The sequence below is a fragment of the Amblyraja radiata genome, chromosome 12, assembly GCF_010909765.2.
Source record: "Amblyraja radiata isolate CabotCenter1 chromosome 12, sAmbRad1.1.pri, whole genome shotgun sequence".
Taxonomy (NCBI): domain Eukaryota; kingdom Metazoa; phylum Chordata; class Chondrichthyes; order Rajiformes; family Rajidae; genus Amblyraja; species Amblyraja radiata.
This window is the reverse complement of record NC_045967.1, coordinates 13,865,074-13,886,933: the sequence shown is the minus strand read 5'-3', so window position 1 is coordinate 13,886,933 and position 21,860 is coordinate 13,865,074. Positions and strand designations below refer to the sequence as shown.

Genomic DNA, 21,860 nt, shown 5'->3' with positions numbered 1-21,860 from the left:
TAGTCTTTCCGCCGACTGGTTAGCACGCCACAAAAGTTTTTTCACTGTACCTCGTGAATGAGCGTGACACCAAACTAAAACTCAAAAACTTAAACTAAAGATGAGGTTCATTCAAGTCTCAATGAAACTATTGAGCAGTGTTCTCGATGTAACACTGGGAGGGTGCATGGGTGTTTTTATGTCATTTTAACTCTTCTTTCACGATCTCTCTAGATAACAAGGAATATGATGCATATCTGTCGTACACCAAAATCGACCCTGACTCACTCACTCAGGAGAACAGGAAAGAAGAGCAATTTGCATTGGAAATACTTCCAGATGTCCTGGAGAAACACTATGGGTACAAACTATTTATTCCTGACAGGGATTTAATGCCAAGTGGAAGTAAGTGAACATAATTTATTCAGGTGTTTTTTATGTGTCAATTTTACATGAAGCTTTGCAGATTATTTCACAGCTTGATGCAATCCCTCTGACTCATCCCTCAAGAAGGAGCAACACAGTGGCACAGCAGGTAGAGATGCTGCCTCACAGCGCCGGAGAGTCTGGTTCGATCTTGACCTCGGCCACAGTCTGTATGGAGTTTGCACGTTCTTCCTGTGACTGTGTGGGTCTCCTCCCACATCCAAAAGATGTGTGGGTTTGCAGGTTACTTGACCTCTGTAAGTTGTCCCTAGTGTGTAGGAGGTAGATGAGATAGTGGGATAATGCAGAACGAGTGTGAATGAGCGATTGATGGTCATCGTGGACTCAAAGGGCCGAATGGCTTGTTTCCATGCTGTATCTTTCAATCAATCAATCAATCAATAAGATATGACTGGAATAGGAATTTATGGATCAAAACGTTTAGGAGGGATATGGGCCAAACATGATCAAATGGAACTAGCTCAGATGGGACATCTTGGTCTGCATGGACAAGTTGGACCGAAGGGCCTGTTTCTGTGCAGTATTGCTCTATCATTAATGTATGACTGTAAATATTTTTAAAATGTTTGAATGGATGAAAGAAAAGATTAAGAAATAAAAGTGGAGGATCAGCATATTAATTCATTTTAATAGTTGGCAGTTTAACGACCAAAATTGTTTGAGAGGTCAGGATCGAACACAGGTCTATCTCATTGTGAGGCAGTGACTCTATCAGCGGCACCACTGTGTCGCTCATCTTCCTGAACACGCTCGACTTTGGAGTGAAATTGCAGCTTTCAGGATCAAGGGCCTTAGGTATAGGGAGAGGTTGAGAAGGCTAGGAATTTATTCCTAGGAGCGCAGGAAGATGAGGGGTGATCTTATAGAGGTGTACAAGATCATGAGGGGAATAGATTGAGTAAATTGAGTCTTTTACCCAGTGTAGGGGAATTAAGAACCAGAGGTCATAGGTTTAAGGTGAAGAGAAAAAGATTGAATAGGAACTTGAGGGGTAATGCTCCTTTCCCACTTAGGAAACCTGAACGGAAACCTCTGGAGACTTTGCGCCCCACCCAAGGTTTCCGTGCGGTTCCCGGAGGTTTTTGTCAGTCTCCCTACCTGCTTCCACTACCTGCAACCTCCAGGAACCACCTGCAACCTCCGGCAACCGCACGGAAACCTTGGGTAGGGCACAAAGTCTCCAGAGGTTTCCGTTCAGGTTTCCGTTCAGGTTTCCTAAGTGGGACAGGGGCATAACTTTTTCACACACAGGGTAGTGGGTAGGTATACAGGATGTGTTACCAGAGGAGGTAGTAAAGGCAAGTACTATCGTTATGTTTAAGGGACATTTGGACAGTGACATGGGTAGGATAGGTTTAGAGTGATATTGGTCAAACATGGGTAGGTGGGACTAGTGTAGACGGGGCATGTTGGGCGGCATGGGCTAGATGGGCCGAAGGGCCGGTTTCCACCATGTATGACTATGACTTTATGTTGTGGATGAATTAATTAAGTTATTCTGGAAGAGGCGTTCCAGATGTGGAAAGCAGAATTTACGTTTGTTTTTGCAACACTTCCCTTCCTACTAAGGCTGGGAGGATATCGGTAATAGTGCCGATGGCGTATCCACTCTGTGGGACCTTTCATGGTGTGTTTCCATTATACCATGGAAGGCACAGGCAGGCTGCAAGATCAAGTGAGAAATATACCAAGTGCACACACGGTCAAGTACACTGCACAACACAACCCTTTCCCTTTCCCAGTTACTTTACTATCAATTTTAGAGATACGGTGTGGAGATAGGCCCACCGTGTCTGCACCGACAAGCAATCACTCCATACACTAACACTATCCTACACACTAGTTTTGTTTCGTTTAGTTTAGTTTATTGTCTATTGAGGGAGTGCAGCGTAGGTTTACAAGGTTAATTCCCGGGATGGCGGGACTGTCATGTGCTGAGAGAATGGAGCAGCTAGGCTTGTACACTCTGGAGTTTAGAAGGATGAGAGGGATCTCATTGAAACATATAAGATTGTTCAGGGTTTGGACACGCTAGAGGCAGGAAACATGTTCCCGATGTTGGGGGAGTCCAGAACCAGGGGCCACAATTTAAGAATGAAGAGTAAGCCATTTAGAATGGAGACGAGGAAACACTTTTTCTCACAGAGAGTGGTGAGTCTGTGGAATTCTCTGCCTCAGAGGGCGGTGGAGGCAGGTTCTCTGGATGCTTTCAAGAGAGAGCTAGATAGGGCTCTTTAAAATAGCGGAGTCAGGGGATATGGGGAGAAGGCAGGAACGGGGTACTGATTGGGGATGATCAGCCATGATCACATTGAATGGCGGTGCTGGCTCGAAGGGCCGAATGGCCTACTCCTGCACCTATTGTCTATTGTCTATTGTCATGTGTACCAAGGTACGGTGAAAAGCTTTTGTTGCGCTAACCAGCCAGTGGAAAGATCACTCATGATTACAATCAACCCATCGAGAGTATTCAGATACATGATAAATGGAATAATAGGAATAATGTTTAGTGCAAGATAAAGCCAGTAAAGACCGATCAAAGATAGTCCAAGGGTCTCCAATAAGGTAGATAGTATTTCAGGACTGCTCTCTAGTGGTTGGTCGGATGGCCCAGTTTTAGTGCATGGTAAAGTCCAGTAAAAGATAGCCCGATTGACATTTTACAGAATTTACAATTTCACAGAAGCAAATTAATCTACAAACCTGCGCTTCATTGGAATGTGGGAAGAAACCGGAACGCCCAGAGAAAACCCATGCAATCACAGGGAGAATGTACAAACTCTGTACAGACAGTGCCTGAGGTCAGGATCGAACCCTGGTCTCTGGCGCTGAGAGGCAGCAACTCTACCGCTGCGCCACTGTTATATTTGTTGACTAAAATGTGACTCTGCAACTCCTGACAATTGTGGGGAAGTTACACAAGGCAGTTCCAAGTTCTGACCACAACTCTGAGCCTTGCTCTCCTTCACACAATGCCCTATGGGGCTAGATTCCTCAATCTTTCGAACCACTTCCCCATTCTTTACCCATATTGGCCTCTATAAGCTGCCACTGATTTTGTTCCCACTGCCTCCTCTCCACATTTTGTCAAATTCTGCAAGTGGTCTCTTCCGTGCTGTACTTTAGTTTAGCTTAGAGATACAGCGTGTAAACAGGCCCTTCGGCCCACTGGGTCTGCGCCGACCATCCTATACACTAATTCAATTCAACATACGAGAGACAATTTACAGAGGCCACATAACCCTCAAGTCTGTACATCTTTGGAGTGTGGAAGGAAACGGGAGCACCCAGAGAAAACCATGCGGTCACAGGGGTTACGTACAAACACTACATAGACAGCACCCGTGGTCAGGATCGAACACAGGTCTCTGGCACTGTGCGGCAGCAACTCTAGTTCGTAAAAATGCCGAGTGTTATCTTGGCCTTAAAGTCCTGGCGGCGACACTGGGTCAGTGATGTTTGAGTCACCCTGGCCTAACGATGCTTATATACAAGTTGTCATCAATCCGTATACTTTTACTTAATATCCTAGAGTCTGCAAATTGTTTCACTTAATTCTCCCCTTAGTCAATATTGCTTAAAGCTTTGATAATATTATATCTCTCCTTGATATAGATATTAATACAGGTTATCTTGTGGAAATGTAGTGATCTAATTTATTATGTCGGAGTCGGCGGCCATTTTGCCCATTGAATCCATGCTCGCTGCGAGCAGAACAATCCCGTAAGTCATATTCTCACCTTCATATCGCCTCCTGATATTTGTTCTCTCTGTCATGCCCATTACCCTTCTTTGATTATTTTGCCAATTACCAATACCAGGGGTCTAATTACTGCCACCAATTAACCTCTCCACACAACTTTGGGATATTAGAGGAAGCCAGAGCATCCAGCAGAAACCGACAGGGAGAAACATGCAAGCAGCCAGATTGTATCTGGATTCCTGGATGTGTGAGGCTGTGGCTCTAACTGTGGCACCCTGTGCTGCCTGTTTTTTAAGACTTTAATTGAATGCATGTTCAAATGTCATGGGTTCCTTCACCTTGCACCTTGCTTAAGAAACTATGTTTTATCCACGAGCCTCGGTGGCGAATGTCAACGTTATCCCAGCATTTTTATTTGTTGGGGGGGGGGGGGGGGGGGGCCCCACTGTGGCGCAGCTGGTAGAGCTACTATCTCACAGCACCAGACACCCAGTTTGGATCCTAACCTCGGGTGATCTCTATGTGGAGTTCGTATGTTCTCCCTGTGACGCCGTGGATTCTCACCGGGTGCTTCTCTGGGTTTCTCTGGGTGCTCACACATCTCAAAGATGTGCGGGATTGCAGGTCAATTGGCTGCTGTAAATTGTCCCTAGTGTGCAAGAAGTGGATGCAAAAGTGGGATAACATAGAGCTGGTGTGAATGGGTAATTGATGGTCAACATGGACAGTGGGCAGAAGGCCCATTTTCATGCTGTATCTCTGAACTAAAACAATGGTTGGATTTTTTTATTTTTTTTATTTAAATATTATTCTATTTTATGATTGTGCATATTTATGGTATAATTGTACTGGATTGTATGCAAAACAAAGTATTTAATTGCTGTATGGACTCATTAAGTCTTCGAGTTGTGCAGCACAGAAACAGGCCCTTTGGCCTAACCTCCCATGTCGACCAAGATGCCCCATCTGTGCTTGACCCATCTACCCGTGTTTGGCCTATATCTTTCTAAACAGTCTTTTAAATGTTGTTAGAGTACCTCGTTTGGCAACTCGTTCCATATACCAACCACCCTATATGTGAAAAAGCTGCCCCTCAAGTTACTATTAAACCTTTCCTCCTCTCACCTGAAAACTCTACCTCGACTCTAAACTTTCCCGATCCTAACATTAATTTCCAGCGAAATCTCTTGGATATTGGTGAGGATGAAAAGCTCCACTAAGATGGAGGGGGAGAAGAGAACTGAAACAGGAGGTTTAGTTAACAAACTCAGTAAAGCTTCATTGAAGTGCGTAGATCAATTCTAATCAATTTGCTTACCCAACATGAGTGTTTAATGTAATACTGCAGTAATTTGATTTCAAAGGGTCCATCAAGAGAAATGGTGAGATTTGTAATCAATCATTATCAAAGCAGCTTTTGGCAGCTGCTTCCCCTAAATATCCACTGTGCATTGTTTCCTCATAGAAAGCTTACTTTAATTTATCAGATGTTTGTTCCCTGTCCCTTGACTTTTACAGATGTGGCAACGGTCATTTAATTAGCAGCTTTAATTCACTCCGAACTTCTTGTTAGCAGTCCGATGTTGGCAATTGTGTACACTGTAATAAGGTTTCACTTCAGGCAGATGTTAATAATGACTTGCTGTTGCTTGGGTTTAATTAAGTAACAAGCAATTCTTTCAAGCACTGATACAGCATAAAACATTATTTATCTCTGTAGAAACAAGGAACTGTAGATGCTGGTTTACAATTTTTTTAAAAGGCACCAAGTGCTGGAGTAACTCAGCGGGTCAAACAGCATCTCTGGAGAACATGATTGGATGACATTTCGGGTCGGGACTTTTCTTCAGACTGTTTGCAGGGGAAGGGGGGAAAATGCTCGAAGAGAGGAGGTCAGGGCAAACTGTGGCAAGTGAAGCCACATTGAGAGCATTGTTTAAGAAAGAACTACAGATGCTGGAAAAATCTAAAGTAGACAAAAATGCTGGAGAAACTCAGAGGTTGAGTTTATAAATTACAACTTTTTCAAAGCATCTCTAGAGAACACGAATAAGTGACGTTTAGAGATGCAGCGTGGAAACAGGCCCTTCGGCCTACCAAGCAAAGGAATAGGTGACATTTCGGGTCGAGACCCTTCTTCAGACTGATGTGGAGGTGGGGGGGGGGGGGTGGGAAGAAGAAAGGTAGAGGCGGAGACAGTGGGCTGTGGGAGAGTTGGGAAGGGGAGGGGAAGGAGGGAGAAAGCAAGAACTACCTGAAATTGGAGGTCAATGTTCATACCGCTGGGGTGTAAACTGCCCAAGCGAAATATGAGGTGCTGCTCCTCCAATTTGCGATGGTACTCACTCTGGCCATGGAGGAGGCCCAGGACAGAAAGGTCAGATTCGGAATGGGGGGGAGGGAGTTGAAGTGCTGGGCCACCGGGAGATCAGGTTGGTTAGTGCGAACCGAGCGGAGGTGTTGGGCGAAGCGATCGCCAAGCCTACGCTTGGTCTCACCGATGTAGAGCAGCTGACACCTGGAGCAGCGGATGCAATAGATGAGGTTGGAGGAGGTGCAGGTGAACCTCTGCCGCACCTGGAAAGACTGCTTGGATTCTTGGATGGAGTCAAGCGACAAGTGCGACATTTCCTGCAGTTGCAAGGGAAAGTACCAGGGAGGGGGTGGTTTGGGTGGGAAGGGACAAGTTGACCAGGGAGTTACGGAGCAAGTGGTCTCTATTGAAAGCCGAAAGGGGAGGAGATGGGAAGATGTGGCCATTGGTGGGATCCCGTTGGAGGTGGCGAAACAGAGGAATTGGGAGTAGGGAATAGAGTCCTAACAGGAAGCAGGATGGAAGAAGTGTAGTCCAGATAGCCATGGGAGTCAGTGGGCTTGCAGCAGATGTCGGTCAGTAGTCTGTTACCTGCGATGGAGAGAGTGAGGTCTGGAAACGGTTGTGTTCAGTTTTGGTCACCTTGTTATAGGAAAGATGTTGCCAAGATGGAAAGATGCAGAGAAAATATATGAGGATGTTGCCAGGACTCGAGAGTTTGAGCTGAAGGAAGAGGTTGAGCAGGCTAAGACTTTATTCCTTGGAGCGCAGGAGGATGAGGTGATGATCTTATAGAGGTGTTTAAGATCATGAGAGGAATAGATCGGGTAAATGCACAGTCTTTTGCCCAGAGTAGGGGAATTGAGAACCAGAGGACATAGGTTTAAGGTGGCGGGGGAATGATTTAATAGTTATTATAACATGTAATTGACATGTGGACAGGTACACGGATATGATTCCAATTTAAAGGGAATGTGTAGGAAGGAACTGTAGATGCTGGTTTGAACCGAAGATAGACACAAAAAGCTGGAGTAACTCAGCACGACAGGCAGCATCTCTGGATACAAGGATTGGTGACATTTTTGGTCGGTCTGAAGAAGGGTCTTGACCCGAAACATCACCCATTCCTTCTCTTCCGAGATGCTGCCTGTCCCGCTGAGTTACTCCAACTTTTTGTGTCTATCTTAGGTTTGAAGGGATATGGGCACGTGGGACTAATGTAGATGGGGCATACAGGTCGATGTGGGCAAGTTGGAATGAAGGGCCTGTTTCCACTCTTTATGACTATGACTAATAGGTGAACCCAGGTGAGGACGTTTTTGATAAGCAGTTAGGCTATTTATCTTTGTCTCATTCCAGCCAAATTTCATTCCACCAGCTGTTTCGTGTGTCCTCTGTGCACCATTGATAAACTTTCACTGCATTAATTTAGTACTGTCATTAAAGTAATGGGCGAGCAGTCTTTCAACACGTTTCTAATATTGCAGTCAAGCCAGTTCCCACTTCTGCATGAAATTAAGGGAGGAGAATGAATAACAAATTGAAACTCAAATTGATAAACAAAAAATCTACACACAAAAAAAAGAATAGTTGTTTGTTTGGAGAAAGGACAAAAACATTAGAAGAAACAAGGAACTGCAGATGATGGTCTCCAAATAAAAGACATAAAGTGCTGGAGTAACTCAAGTGGTGAGGTAGTATCTCTGGAGATGATGGATAGGTAATATTTCAAGTCAGGACCATTCTTCAGACTGAACACTCTTGACTCTTGATGGGGGGTTCTGTCCTGGAACGTCACCATGTTCTCCAGACCCATTGGGTTGCTCCAGTGCTTTGTGTCCAGACAGAAATATTACTTAAAAGTTATCTTCTCAGCTTAAAATGAAAAGAACTCCCAACTTTATTCTTTGACAAGAGATTGGTGGGGGATGGGTGAGGGTGGGTGCAGGCGGTGATGATGGAGGGCATTGCTGGGGGAGGCGAGGTTATGTGACCACAATGTCTACTTGATCCACTTCCAAGCCTCTGCAATTCAGCTGCTCATGGTCAATAGTCAACAGTCTATGTCAAGTGACCACTTGGTCAGGCAGCTGCAGGACCTCCATCCGTTGCCTTCCTTAGAAATCTGGATCGACCAGCGAACCGACGTCCCTCTCCTCACCCGTGAACCATTGTGCCTCCTGCAGCCGACCTTGAGGCCAAACTCCGGGTCACCTATCAGACTTGTTCCTTGTGTCTGCCTTCACCGGATCCCTCCTCTCCAGTCTCTGGTCTTCACGGGAGAAGCAGCGCCGGCTTGGTGGTTCGCAGGCCGCAGCCCACCGGGTCTTTCACTTCTAGCTGCGTGGCCCAACGGGTCTTTGACTCAACCACCGAGGTTTGGTGTATATTAACCTGTCATTGATGCGCCCGGCCAGTCTCCCTTGCACAGAACAGCTTTGTCCATGCCTTACACCTCTAATAACAGCTAGATATGATCAAAATCCTCATCCTATTGTGAGTGGGGACACCTATGTAATCAGTCTAGATCCGGCACTGTGCATCCTCTCTGTTTTAGACGGTGCAATTTTAATTTGCAACCAGATCATTTCCACAGGTTGGTATCCTTACAGCAGACAGCTGAAGCAGCAAGATAAGGGAGCAGCTTTTCTGAAGGAAAAACTGAAAGCATGTAAGGATGCAGGAAAGTCACACGTCAATACTATTTCAGTGTCATTGCTAGGGCAGGCAAGGACTAACGCCAATCACCAAGTGCACTCCTCTCAACAATGAACAAGGTGCTTTTCGCTGAGTTGCAGAATTTTGCAATGAGACATTGAAAAGTAGTTGGTCTATTTATTTCCCGACACTTATAAATAAAGAATGAAAAACATTTGCTACAGGATTGCAGCAGCCAGATTCAACGACAGTTTCTTCCCGGCTGTCATCAGGCAACTGAACCATCCACTCACCAAGTAGGGAGCGTTCCTGACCCCCCTCTACCTCACCGGAGACCGTCGGACTATCTATAACCGGTCCTTACTGGACGTCATCTCACACTAAACATTATTTGCTTCATCATGTATCTATACACTGAGGACAGCTCGATTATGATCATGTATCGAGTCTTTCCACTGACTGAATAGCATGCAATAAAACGCGTTTAACTGTACCTTGGCACGCATAGCAATAAATTAAACTAAACTCATTTAAAAATAAAATTGCCATGGAAGCCAATTAATTACAGGGATCCAATAGAAAAATGTCTGCAGAAATCCAGAGAAAACTGAAGATGCTGGAAGCATGCAAGGTTTAGAAGGATATGGCCCAAACACTTACAGGTGGCACTAGTGTAAATGGGGAATCCTGATTGATGAAACAGGCAGCATCCCCATCTATAGATTATTAATAGCAGCAATTGAAATCTTGACAATTATTTATTTTTTCTTTTAACTTTTTTAATTAAATTATTAATATCTGCCTAATCTGCCTTTCAGCCAGAGATATTTTAGTTTAGTAGATGTCACTGCAGGGCTATATGATTCATTATTGCAGATAACTCTTCGAGTTAGCTCATGTTTGTGCTACCTTGTGCAGATTAAAGTTGACAGATGTTTCGGCCTCAAGACTTTCAACTTGTGTGCTTGCTTTACTAATAGTTTAACATTAACGTTCCTTCCATTCCTTATCAATCAAGTGATATGACAGTATTCCTAATATTCCCGAGTTCCTCTCATTCGAGTATAGAAGTTGGGAGGTCATGGTGCAGTTATTTATGATGTTTGAGTATTGTGTTCAGTTTTGGTCACCGTGTTACAGGAAAGATGTTGTCAAGCTGGAAAGGGGCAGAAAAGATTTACTTGTATGTTGCCAGGACTCGAGGGCCTGAGCTATAGGGAGAGGTTGAGCAGGACTAGGACTTTATTCCTTGGAGTGCAGAAGGATGAGGGGTGATCTTATAGAAATGTACAAAATCATGAGAGGAATAGATCGGGTCAATGCACTGTCTTTTGCCCAGAGTAGGAGAATTGAGAACCAGAAGACATTGGTTTAAGGTGAGGCGGAAAGGATTTAATAGGAACCTGAATGGTAACTTTTTTACATAAAGGCAGATGAGATTGGTTTAAATAGAAATCATATTCAGCAAAAAACATTGTGGGCCGAATGCTCTTTTCCTGTGCTGTACTGTTCTATGTTATAGATGTTTGATTAAATTATTGAAGAGATCTGAATTGTGAAGTCAGAGGGAGGAATGTGGGGGGAGGGGGGGGGGGAAGCTAGGTGCTGCACAGGGAAGGGAGGGAGGAAGAGAGGAAGGAAGGCGGAAGGGGTTGTTGAGGTTAACAAAAACCTCAACGACTTCACCCAATGTTCAACGTCTTGAATGAGATGAATAACCTATAATCAGAGGGCTTATAGTGCTTTTTAATCAGAGACAGAGAAATAGTGGGATGTTTTGTAGAGGAAAGAAATATGTCAAATATATAAGGCTCTAGACCAAGGGGGACCCATTGGGTCCCGTCCCCTCAACGGCGGTTGCGGGGGCAGGGGGGGGCCTTCGGCGTCACACACACAGACACACTAACCACCCCCCACGCACACTAACCCCCCCTTGATATTATATTAATATTATTAATTTGCTCCTTTAACCCCATCCCCTGCCCTATCCACTCATGCATAACCCCCAACTGTGCAGGTGCGGCTAGAAGGGGGTGGGTGGGTGGAGAGGGAGGGGAGGGGAGTAGAGAGGGAGACGGAGGGGGGTAGAGATTGAGGGGTGGGGGGGACACGGCACAGGGGAGGGCTGGTTCCCAAACGCAATACTCCAACGCACACCCATCGGTCCCAATATTCACCACTTCCTAGAGAGGGAGGGGGGCAGAGAGGGAGGGGGGCAGAGAGGGAGGGATGGGCAGAGAGGGAGGGATGGGCAGAGAGGAAGGGGGGCAAAGAGGGAGGGGAGGCAGAGAGGAAGGGCCCATCCCCCCCTTCTCCTCCTCCCTCTCCCCCTTCTCCCTCTCCCCCCCCCCCCCCCCTCTCCTCCCCTGGGAAAACTCCATGTGGAAAATCATGTCATGATTAAGTAGATAAAATGTTATTTTATCAAAACGAATTACGTTTGTGCTGGCTGGATAGTGTAGCTGGTAGAGATACTGCTTCATTGCTTCAACAACCTGTTTTCAATAACGAATTCCCACTCTGTTGGCGGGGAGTTTGCACATTCTCCCTGTGACCACGTGGGTTTCCTCTGGGTGCTCCTGTTTTGCCCCACACTACAAAGATGTGCAGGTTGATATATTAATTGGCCCCTGTAAAGTGCCTCTCCTGTGTGCGAGTGACTGGTAGAATATGGGAAACTTGATGGGTATGTAGGGAGAATAGATACAGGGGAAAGTAGTGAGGAAATGGATTGCACTGAGGTTGACCTGGGGTTAACTCGATGGGCTGAAATGATCTCCTACTCTGTAAGAAAATATGAAAGCTTGGATTGATAAATGCGTGCAGTATAGAGATTTTTGAAGGTATATTTGTAAGGAAGATAGATATATGCACATATATGCACATATATCTGTGGGGGCGGCATGATAGCACAGCGGTAGAGTTGCTGCCCTACAGTGCCAGAGACCTGGGTTTGATCCCGACTTCGGGTGCTGTGTGTATGGAGTCAGTACATTCTCCCCGTGACCGCGTTGTTTTTACCCGGGAACTCTGATTTCCTCCCACACTCCAAAGATGTACAGATTTGTAGGTTAATTGGCTTTGGATTCATTGTAAATTGTCTCTAGTGTGTGGGATAATGCTAGTGTGTGGATAGTGCTAGTGTGTGGATAGTGCTAGTGTGTGGATAGTGCCAGTGTGTTGGATAGTGCTAGTGTGTGGATAGTGCTAGTGTGTTCGATAGTGCCAGTGTGTGGATAGTGCTAGTGTGTGGATAGTACTAGTGTATGGATAGTGCTAGTGTGTGGATAGTGCTAGTGTGTGGATAGTGCCAGTGTGTGGATAGTGCTAGTGTGTGGATAGTGCTAGTGTGTGGATAGTGCTAGTGTGTGGATAGTGCTAGTGTGTGGATAGTGCTAGTGTGTGGATAGTGCTAGTGTGCGGATAGTGCTAGTATGTGGATAGTGCTAGTGTGTGGATAGTGCTAGTGTGTGGATAGTGCTAGTGTGCGGCTAGTGCTAGTGTGTGGATAGTGCTAGTGTGTGGATAATGCTAGTGTGTGGATAGTGCTAGTATGGATAGTGCTAGTGTGTGGATAATGCTAGTGTGTGCTTAGTGCTAGTGTGTGGATAATGCTAGTGTGTGGATAGTGCTAGTGTGTGGATAGTGCTAGTGTGCGGATAGTGCTAGTGTGTGGATAATGCTAGTGTGTGGATAGTGCTAGTATGGATAGTGCTAGTGTGTGGATAGTGCTAGTGTGCGGATAGTGCTAGTGTGTGGATAATGCTAGTGTGTGGATAGTGCTAGTATGGATAGTGCTAGTGTGTGGATAGTGCTAGTGTGTGGATAGTGCTAGTGTGTGGATAGTGCTAGTGTGTGGATAGTGCTAGTGTGTGGATAGTGCTAGTGTGTGGATAATGCTAGTGTGTGGATAGTGCTAGTGTGTGGATAGTGCTAGTGTGTGGATAGTACTAGTGTGTGGATAGTGCTAGTGTGCGGATAGTGCTAGTGTGTGGATAGTGCTAGTGTGTGGATAGTGCTAGTGTGTGGATAGTGCTAGTGTGGGGGGATTGTTGGTCAGCGCACATCGAAAGATTCAGGAGGCCCGGTTTCTGAAGGGCTTGCTTCTGCACTGTATCTCTAAATCAAACTAAACTAAATATGTTTATAGGTAGAAATATGTTTATACCTTTGCTATATTTTGAATTTTCAAATTACATTTAATTAATTGACACTCAAGAGATTGTTACTTTTAGTTTTTAGTTTAAGAGATACAGCATGGTATCTGATCCTTCGGCCCACTGATTCCATGCCGGCTATCGGTCACCAATTCATACCAATTCAATGTTATCCCACTTTCTCATCCACCTCCTACATATTAGGGGCGATATTTACAGAGCCTAATTAACCTACAAACCTGCACATCTGTAGGACATGGGAGGAAGCCGGAGCAGCTGGAAGAAACACATGCATTCACAAGGAGATTGTGCAAACTCCACAAACAGACAGCACCGCAGATCAGGATCGAACCCAGGTCTCTGGCCCAGTGAAGCAGCAGCTCAACCAATAGCGCCATTGCGCAGCCCTTGAGATTAAAATTCCTAGGGATTGAGGGAATATGGATTGAGAAGTTGGCAATGGTACAAAAATGGAATTGCAACAGGTTAAAAATAACCTGTTCATTTCAGGATGGATGGGTATTATTGAAGGAATGCCATGTGACAGTACTTTGCACTCAGTTACTTACAACCCACATTGATAACTTAGAATGGGAGACCGAATGTAGCATATCAGTCTGTACTGACGGTACAGAGCTGGATGGGAAGGCAAGGAATAGGGAGGAAGTAAACAATAAAGTTGCTATATAAAATCACGAGGGGCATAGATAAAATGTATTATTATAGTCTTTATCAGAGGGTAGGTGTGTCCAAAACTAGCGGCAAAGTTGTACGGTAAGAGGGGAAAGATTCAAAGGGGACCTGAGATGCAAGTTTTTCACACAGAAGGTGACGGATATTTGGAACAGAGTAGTAGAGGCACATACAGTTACAACATTTAATAGACATTTTTAGGACTGAGATGAGGAAAAACTTTTTCACCCAGAGAGTTGTGAATCTGTGGAATTTTCTGCCACAGAAGGCAGTGGAGGAAGCTCAAGTTAGAGCTTTTCAGCGTACTACATCCAGATCCCAAATTCACTGGATGTTTTCAAGAGAGAGTTAGATTTAGCTCTTGGGGTTAAAGGAAAAACAGGAATATGGGGTAAAAGCAGAAATGGGGTACTGATTTTAGATGATCAGCCTCGATCATATTGAATGGTGGTGCTGGCTCAAAGGGCCAAATGGCCTACTCCTGCACCTATTTTTATATGTTTTCTATATGGATAGGAAGGATTTGGATATGGGCCAAATGCAGGCCCTATAGCCTGTTTCCATGCTGTATAACTATGATTCCAGGTTGAGAAGTAGATTGGCAATCACCGAGGTACAGTGTTGAGTAGTGTAACAGCTGCAGGGAAGAAGCTGTTCCTGGACCTGCTGGTCCGGCAACGGAGAGACCTGTAGCGCCTCCCGGATGGTAGGAGGGTAAACAGTCTGTGGTTGGGGTGAGAGCAGTCCTTGGCGATGCTGAGCGCCCTTCGCAGACAACGCTTGCTTTGGACAGACTCAATGGAGGGGAGTGAGGAACCGGTGATGCGTTGGGCAATTTTCACCACCCTCTGCAGTGCTTTCCGGTCAGAGACAGAGCAGTTGCCATACCAAACTGTGATACAGTTGGTAAGGATGCTCTCGATGGTGCAGTGGTAGAAGTTCACCAGAATCTGAGGAGACAGATGGACCTTCTTTAGTCTCCTCAGGAAGAAGAGACGCTGGTGAGCCTTCTTGACCAGAGTTGAGGTATTGTGGGTCCAAGAGAGGTCATCAGAGATGTTGACCCCCAGGAACCTGAAGCTGGAAACATGTTCCATCTCCGTCCCGTTAATGTGGATGGGGGAGTGCGTGCTGCCCCTAGACTTCCTGAAGTCTACAATGAGCTCCTTGGTCTTCTTGGAGTTAAGGGCCAGGTTGTTGTCAGCGCACCATGCTGCTAGGAGCTGGACCTCCTCCCTATAGGCCGACTCATCGTTGTTGCTGATGAGGCCAATCTCCGTTGTATCATCTGCATACTTGATGATGGTGTTAGTACCATGTACAGGTGTGCAGTTGTAGTCGTAGTGCAGACTTTGTCCAGTGTCTTGTCTTCTCTAGTGGCGAAGGAGACATGTTGGTGGAATTTGGGGAGTACAGTCTTCAGGTTGGAGTGATTGAAGTCACCCGCAACAATGAAGTCTGCCTCGGGGTTGTGAGTCTGTTGTTTGCAGGGATTCCCAACCCTTTTCATCCCATTTACCCCTGGCAACTTTAATAGCACATAACAATGTTATTTCACTTATTTATGAACAACTAATGATGAACAGAACCAAACACAGTCAGTCAATGAGAAAAAATATGTACAAATCCAGAATCAACAAATTCACCCCCTGGGTAGGTGTAAATTTACCCTAGGTTGGGAACCCTTGTTTTAGAGGTATATACATTCATGGGGGGAATGGAAAGCGTGAATGGGCAGAGACTTTTACCCAGGATAGAGAAATCAAGATGAGAGAGGAAAGATTTAATAAGAACCAGAGGGACAACTTTTTCACTCAGTGGTGGGTATATGGAACATGTTACCAGAGGAAGTGGTTGAGTCACTATAACTATAAAAGCATTTAAAATACACTTGGACTGTACACGGATAGGAAAGGTTCAGAGGGATATGGGCCAAACGCAAGTAAATGGGATTAGCTTAAATGGAACATTTTGTTCGGCATGAATTGGGCCAAAGGGCCTGTTTCCATGCTGTATAACTCTTGGACTAAATTTAAATTATGTATTTCTGTTATTTTTTGGACCTGCACATGCACTTTCTATCCTTTTATCGACTCGTTGAACATATTCCGCGCAGCTTCACAAATACACTCATGGGGAAATTTCTATCAGCGCACGAGAAAGTAAACTTGCACGTGTGAGTTAATTATTTAGCGCAAGTAAACCATGTGGGACACATAACATTATTACAGCAACGCTACAAATTTTACAAAATTAATTTGGAGTTACAGGATAATGACTACCTTCTAATTAACAAAGTTAAATCTCCTTGGCATATTTCACTAATTTGTTTATAGGTAAACATAAATTGGAATTTCTGTTTAAAATATTTGTTTATTAATCAATCTCTCACAAAGTCGGGGTGTGATGAAACACCTCTATTTATTGTAAGTACAACCTCTACAGCATTGAAGAAACTGAAAAATACACTGTGCCCTCTCTACTACCTTAAACAGGTAATCCCTCCACTGCTAACACACTGTTCCAAAACACCTTTCGGATGTATTTGGCACAGTGACGCAGTGGTAGAGTTGCTGCCTTACAGCGCCAGAGACCTGAGTTTAATCCTGGCTACAGGTACTGTCTGTGTGGAGTTTGTACGTTCTCCCTGTGACCGCATGGGTTTTCTCCGGGTGCTCTGGTTTCCTCCCACATTCCAAAGACGTGCAGGTTTGTAGATTAATTGGCTTCTGTAAATTGTCCCTTGTGTGCAGGATAGAACAAGTGTATGAGTGCTCATAGTGTACGAGTGCTCTACGTGGACCGAAGGGCCTGTCTCTGTGCTGTATCTCTAAATCTAAAACTACAAACTGAAAAATTGAAGCACTAGGAAGTAGTTAAAAACAAATGTAAATGATTAATTACATTAATTCAAGGACTAGCTTCTTCTCCTGTTAGCAGGCATCTGAACAGTCCTTCATAAGCTAGCATGCTGTCTGTTTCACCACTATGTTGAGAACAACAGTATATTCTGTACTCTATATCTTCCCCTTTGCTCTACCTGTTGTATTTGAACTTGATTTCCCCCTCCCATTGGTACGGAACATTTGCATTTTTCAGCTTGAAATTGTGCAATATGGTGCATACTGTAGCGAGTCTTTTAACTTACACTTGAATGCAATATATATGCTTTAAATTGGATTGGAGCGTTATTGAAAGGGGGGAGGCCGTACGACGATCACTGATCACTGGCCTTGGGTGGAGCAACCGAGTGGGGAGAGGGTGTGGAAGAAGGGTGTCCCCCATTTCAGGGTAGGAACTTTTTGAAATTTGATGTATTAAAATCATGTTTTAGTGCACTGTAGAAGTAAGATTTCAATGTTTTTTGTATGAAGAATTTTTAAGAGGTAACTTTTTAAGGGGTAACTTTATCCACACAAAGGGTCCACACATGTCAATTGGCCTGCACTGTCTTCTGTGGCAGAGAATTCCACAGATTCACAACTCTCTGCATGAAGAAAGTTTGTTCTCATCTCAGTCCTAACTGCACCCCCCCCCCTTTATTCTTAAACTGTGACCCATGGTTCTAAACGTCCCCAACATCGGGACCATTTTTCCTGCAGTTACAGTAAGTGAAAATCTAGCAGGCAAGCAGGATGCTTTCACCAACCACCCCCATTTGAAGTCCACTATCTTCCACCGTATCTACCCAGTGCTTGGTACTTACTTCCAGCAGCCACTGGTTGTCTTCCAGGATGCACCGAGCCGCAGCCTGATCCATGCCGGTCACCTGGGCGAATTCGGCACAGAGACTCACGGCAGTGGCGCAACGCTTCGACGCCTCCGACGGCCCGGGACTCTTGCACTGAGGCTGCTCCATCACTGGAGCTACAGTGAGCGACTCGCCAGCCCGGCAAACACTCGCCAGCCCCGCTCCCCATCCGCTTCTGTCCCCGCCGCTGCTTCTGCTTCCAACACCCGCGGCCCATGCAGTTGATATGAGTTTTGAAATTTTCGTTGATCACAGAATTTCTCACAACAGAGCGAGAGAAAATTGTGACCAGCATGAGAATTTGGTGAAATGCGTGATTCTCACGCTCAATGCTTGGGAGTTGGCAGCCCTGCCTCTCTATCCCCCTCTCCCTCTCCCCCTCTCTCTCCCCCCCCTCTCTCTCTCCTCTCTCTCTCCCCTCTCTCTCCACCTCTCTTTCTCTCCCCTCTCTCTCTCTCTCCCTCCCACCTCACTCTCATCTCTCCCTCTCTCTCTCCCCCTCTCTTCCGCTCTCTCTCCTCTCAACCCCCCTCTCTCTCCTCCTCTCTCTCCCCTTCTCTCTCTCCCCTCCCCCTCTCTCTCTCCCCTGTCTCACCCCTCTCACTCTCTCCCCTTCCGTCTCTCTTCTCCCTCCCCCATCTCTCTCTCTCCCCTCTTCTCCCCCCCTCTCTCTCTCCTCTCTTCCCCTCTCTCCCCACTCTCTCCCCACTCTCTCCCCCCTCTCTCTCTCCCCCCCTCTCTCCCTCCCACCTCACTCTCCCCCTCTCTCTCGTCCCCTCTCCTCTCTCTCCCCCTTTCCCCTCTCTCCCTCTCTCTCCCTTCTCTTTCCCCTAACTCTCTCTCCCCTCTCTTTCCCCTAACTCACCCCCCTCTCTCTCTTCCCCCTCTCTTCCCCCTCTCTCTCTCCCCCTCTCTCTCTCTTTCTCCCTCCCTCTCTATCTCTCCCTCTCTCTCCCTCTCTACACACTCTCCCCTCTCTGTCTGTCTCTCCTCTCACCTCTGTCTCTCCCCCCCCTCCCTCTCATCTCTCTCTCCCTCTCTCTCCCCCATTTCTCCCTCCCACCTCAATCTCCCCCTGGCTCTCTCTCTCCTCTCTCTTTATCTCCTCTTTCTCTTTGCCCCCCCCATCTCTCTCTCTCTCTTTCCCCCTCTCTCACTCTCCCTTTTACTACCCCTCTCTCTTCCCCCTCTCTCTCCCATTCTCTCCTACCCACTCCTCCCTCTCCACCCCCTCTCTCTTCCCTCTTTCTTCCCTCTCACCCCTCTCTCTCTTCCCCCCCTCTCCCACCTCACTCTCCATTCACTCCCCCTCTGTTTCTCCGCTCTCTCTCCTCTCACCCCCCTCTCTCTCTCCCCACTGTCTCCCTGTCTCCTTCCCCTCTCTCTCTCCACCTCCCTTTGAGAGTCTGTCCCTTCGGCACAGAGACTCTCGCGGCAGCGGCTGCGGCGTGACGCTTCTGACGCCCCTGACGGCCCGGGACTTGCACTGTCCGGATGCTCCATGGCCAGAGCTGCAGCGAGCGAGTTGACAGCCCCGCAAACACTCGACTGCCTGACAAACACTCGCCAGTCCTGGCTCCCCGCATCTGTTCCCGCCGCTGGTTCTGCTCCCATCCCTCCCGCAGCCCCTGCTCTCCAACACCCACGGACCATGCAGTTTAACCGGGTTTTGAAATTTTCGTTGATCACAAAATTTCTCACCACTGAGCGTGAGAAATGTCTGATCAGCGTGAGGGCGTGAGAGTTTGCTTGAGGGCGTGAGTCTCACGCTCAAAGCGTGAGAGTTGGCAGCCCTGCGATATGATTAGAATCAAGTCATCCACAGTGCACGGATAAAAGATAATGAGTGCGACATTTAATGCAAGATAATGTCTGGTTAAAGATCTCCAATGAGGGAGATGGGAGGTCAGGACCACTCACTAGCTGATGAGATGCCTGATTACAGCTGAGAAGAAATTGTGCCTGAATCTGGAGGTATGAGTTTTCATAGTTCTATACCTCTTGTCTGATGGAAGAGGGAGCGAGCGGGGTGAAACTGGTCTTTGAATATGTTGGTGGTTTTACCCATAGAAGTATAGTTTAAGTTCCAGCACTTTGTGTTTTGGTCAAGATTCCTGCATCTGCAGTTCCTTGTGTCCCCATAATCAAATGTTGGATCTTTTTCACTGGGAGCATTTGACAGTCAGAAGCAATGGCCACAGTCATCATGATACAACATGTTTAATATGTACAATGGATAACTAATATATCACACTGACCAGAATTCAGAGCTGAGATAATATTCAGAAAATCAAGAATGTGTGGAAAGTATCTTACAAAATAAAGTGCTGGAGTAACTCAGCAGGTCAGGTAGTATCTCTGGAGAACATGATTAGGCGATTTCGGGTCAGACTCTGTAGAAAGGTCCCAACCTGAAATGTCAGCCTATCTAAGTTGAGACTGAAGAACGGTCCCAACCCAAAACATTGCCTATCCATGTTCTCCAGGATAGGTACTATCGCAATGCTTAAGAAACATTTGGGCAGGTACATGGATAGGACAGGTTTAGAGGGATATGAGCCAAACACAGGCAGGTGAGACGAGTGTAGATGGGGCATGTTGGTTGTTATGGGCAACTAGGGACTCTATGAGATGCTGCCTGACCTGCCGAGTTAAGGGCCTATCCCACTTGGGCGTCATTTGCTCGTCATTTACGCGACATCCTAAAAATTGGTCGGCGTGTCGTGCGCATGGCGAGTGGTGAGGCGTGGTGGCATATGCAGTGATGCGCGGTAATGCACGGCACCCCAGGATTTTGGAATGCTCAAAATCCTCGCGCACCACCTGCGTGACATATCCCTTGCGCACACTGACGGACTGATGGCGTACGCTGAAGTTCTGACGGCGTACGTTTAGCACGTGGTGATGCTTGGTTACGCATGGTGACGCATGAACATTGCCTATGCTAATTTATTATGCGTCACCGTGCGTCAACGTCCGTAAACCATGCGCCGCCCGTACGCCGTCGGCGCACCATTTGCGCGTCATTTGAGCACCGCACCAAGTGACCACCCGGGTATAAAGCACGCGTAGTTTTGAAAAATGTTCACTGGGAAAATCCTTGCCATGGAGATCGGACTAAGTACGAATTACATCGCAAATGGCTCCCAAAAGAAGAAGGGCCCTCAGGAGCACTTGGCGCGCGACTGTCGTACTGCTAGACGATTTTTGCGCGTCAGTTGCGCGTCAGTCACTACCGGCCTGTCACGTAAATGACGCGCAAATGACGCCCAAGTGGGACAGGCCCTTTACTCCAGTGCTCTGTGTCTTTTTTTTGTAAACCAGCATTTGCAGTTTGGTGGTGTCTGCGTTCCACACAAAGTGTTGCGCTCCAAATTGTACTCTGTAACTCCCTGTTTTTTTGGTCAAATCTTCTAAGTCAAACTAGCTGGACAATGTTATCCACAATAGGAATGTGCCGAGATTCGGTGAAGTGCAAACAGTTTAGACTTCCTCAGATAGATACAAAAAGCTGGAGTAACTGAGTGGATCAGACAACATCTCTAGAGGAAAGGAATAGGTGTTGTTTCAGGTCAAGGCCCTTCTTCAGACCGAGTCTGGAAAAAGGTCTCGACCTGAAACGTCACCCTATCCTTTTCTCCAGAGATGCTGTCTGACCTGTTGAATTACTCCATCTTTTTGTGCTGTTTATCTTCAGTTTAAACCAACATTTGCAGTTCCTTCCGACATGTTTAGACTTCCTTGACTTGTAGTATTCTCTGCAGTAACAATTGAAGGAAATGGTATTCATTGCTTCTGTTGGAGAAAAATCCTTTTTGTATTTTAAGTTTATTTCAGATCTTTTGTGATCCAACGGATATTATTAAACTACAGGGTGCATAACCTTTTATCCGAAAGCCTTGGGACCAGCCACTTTTCGTAATTCGGAATTTTTCGGCTTTCGGAATGGAAGATTTTTAACGTAGATTTTAACGGCTGGCTCAGTGGTAGAGTGCTCGGCTCATATCCGCAAGGTCGCGAGTTTGCGCCTCGATCCCGGCAGTTACTCGATCGCGAGTTTGAGTCTTCAATGTAGTTTTTTCTTGCAGAGTAGGAGAGAATAGGGGGGGGGTTAGGCTGGGATCATTCTCTGCGAGATGATCTTAGTGCGGGAGACAA

At 46.2% G+C, this 21,860-nt stretch overlaps 1 protein-coding gene across 1 annotated transcript in view; it reads left to right on the top strand.

The window, feature by feature from the left end:
- Window positions 1-21,860, top strand: part of il1rapl2 (interleukin 1 receptor accessory protein like 2) — an 859,242-nt gene that overhangs the window by 825,151 nt on the left and 12,231 nt on the right. Inside the window, exon 10 of the mRNA XM_033030273.1 lies at window positions 214-384. Coding sequence (XP_032886164.1) covers window positions 214-384 — 171 coding nt within the window. The remainder of the gene's footprint in view (window positions 1-213; window positions 385-21,860) is intronic.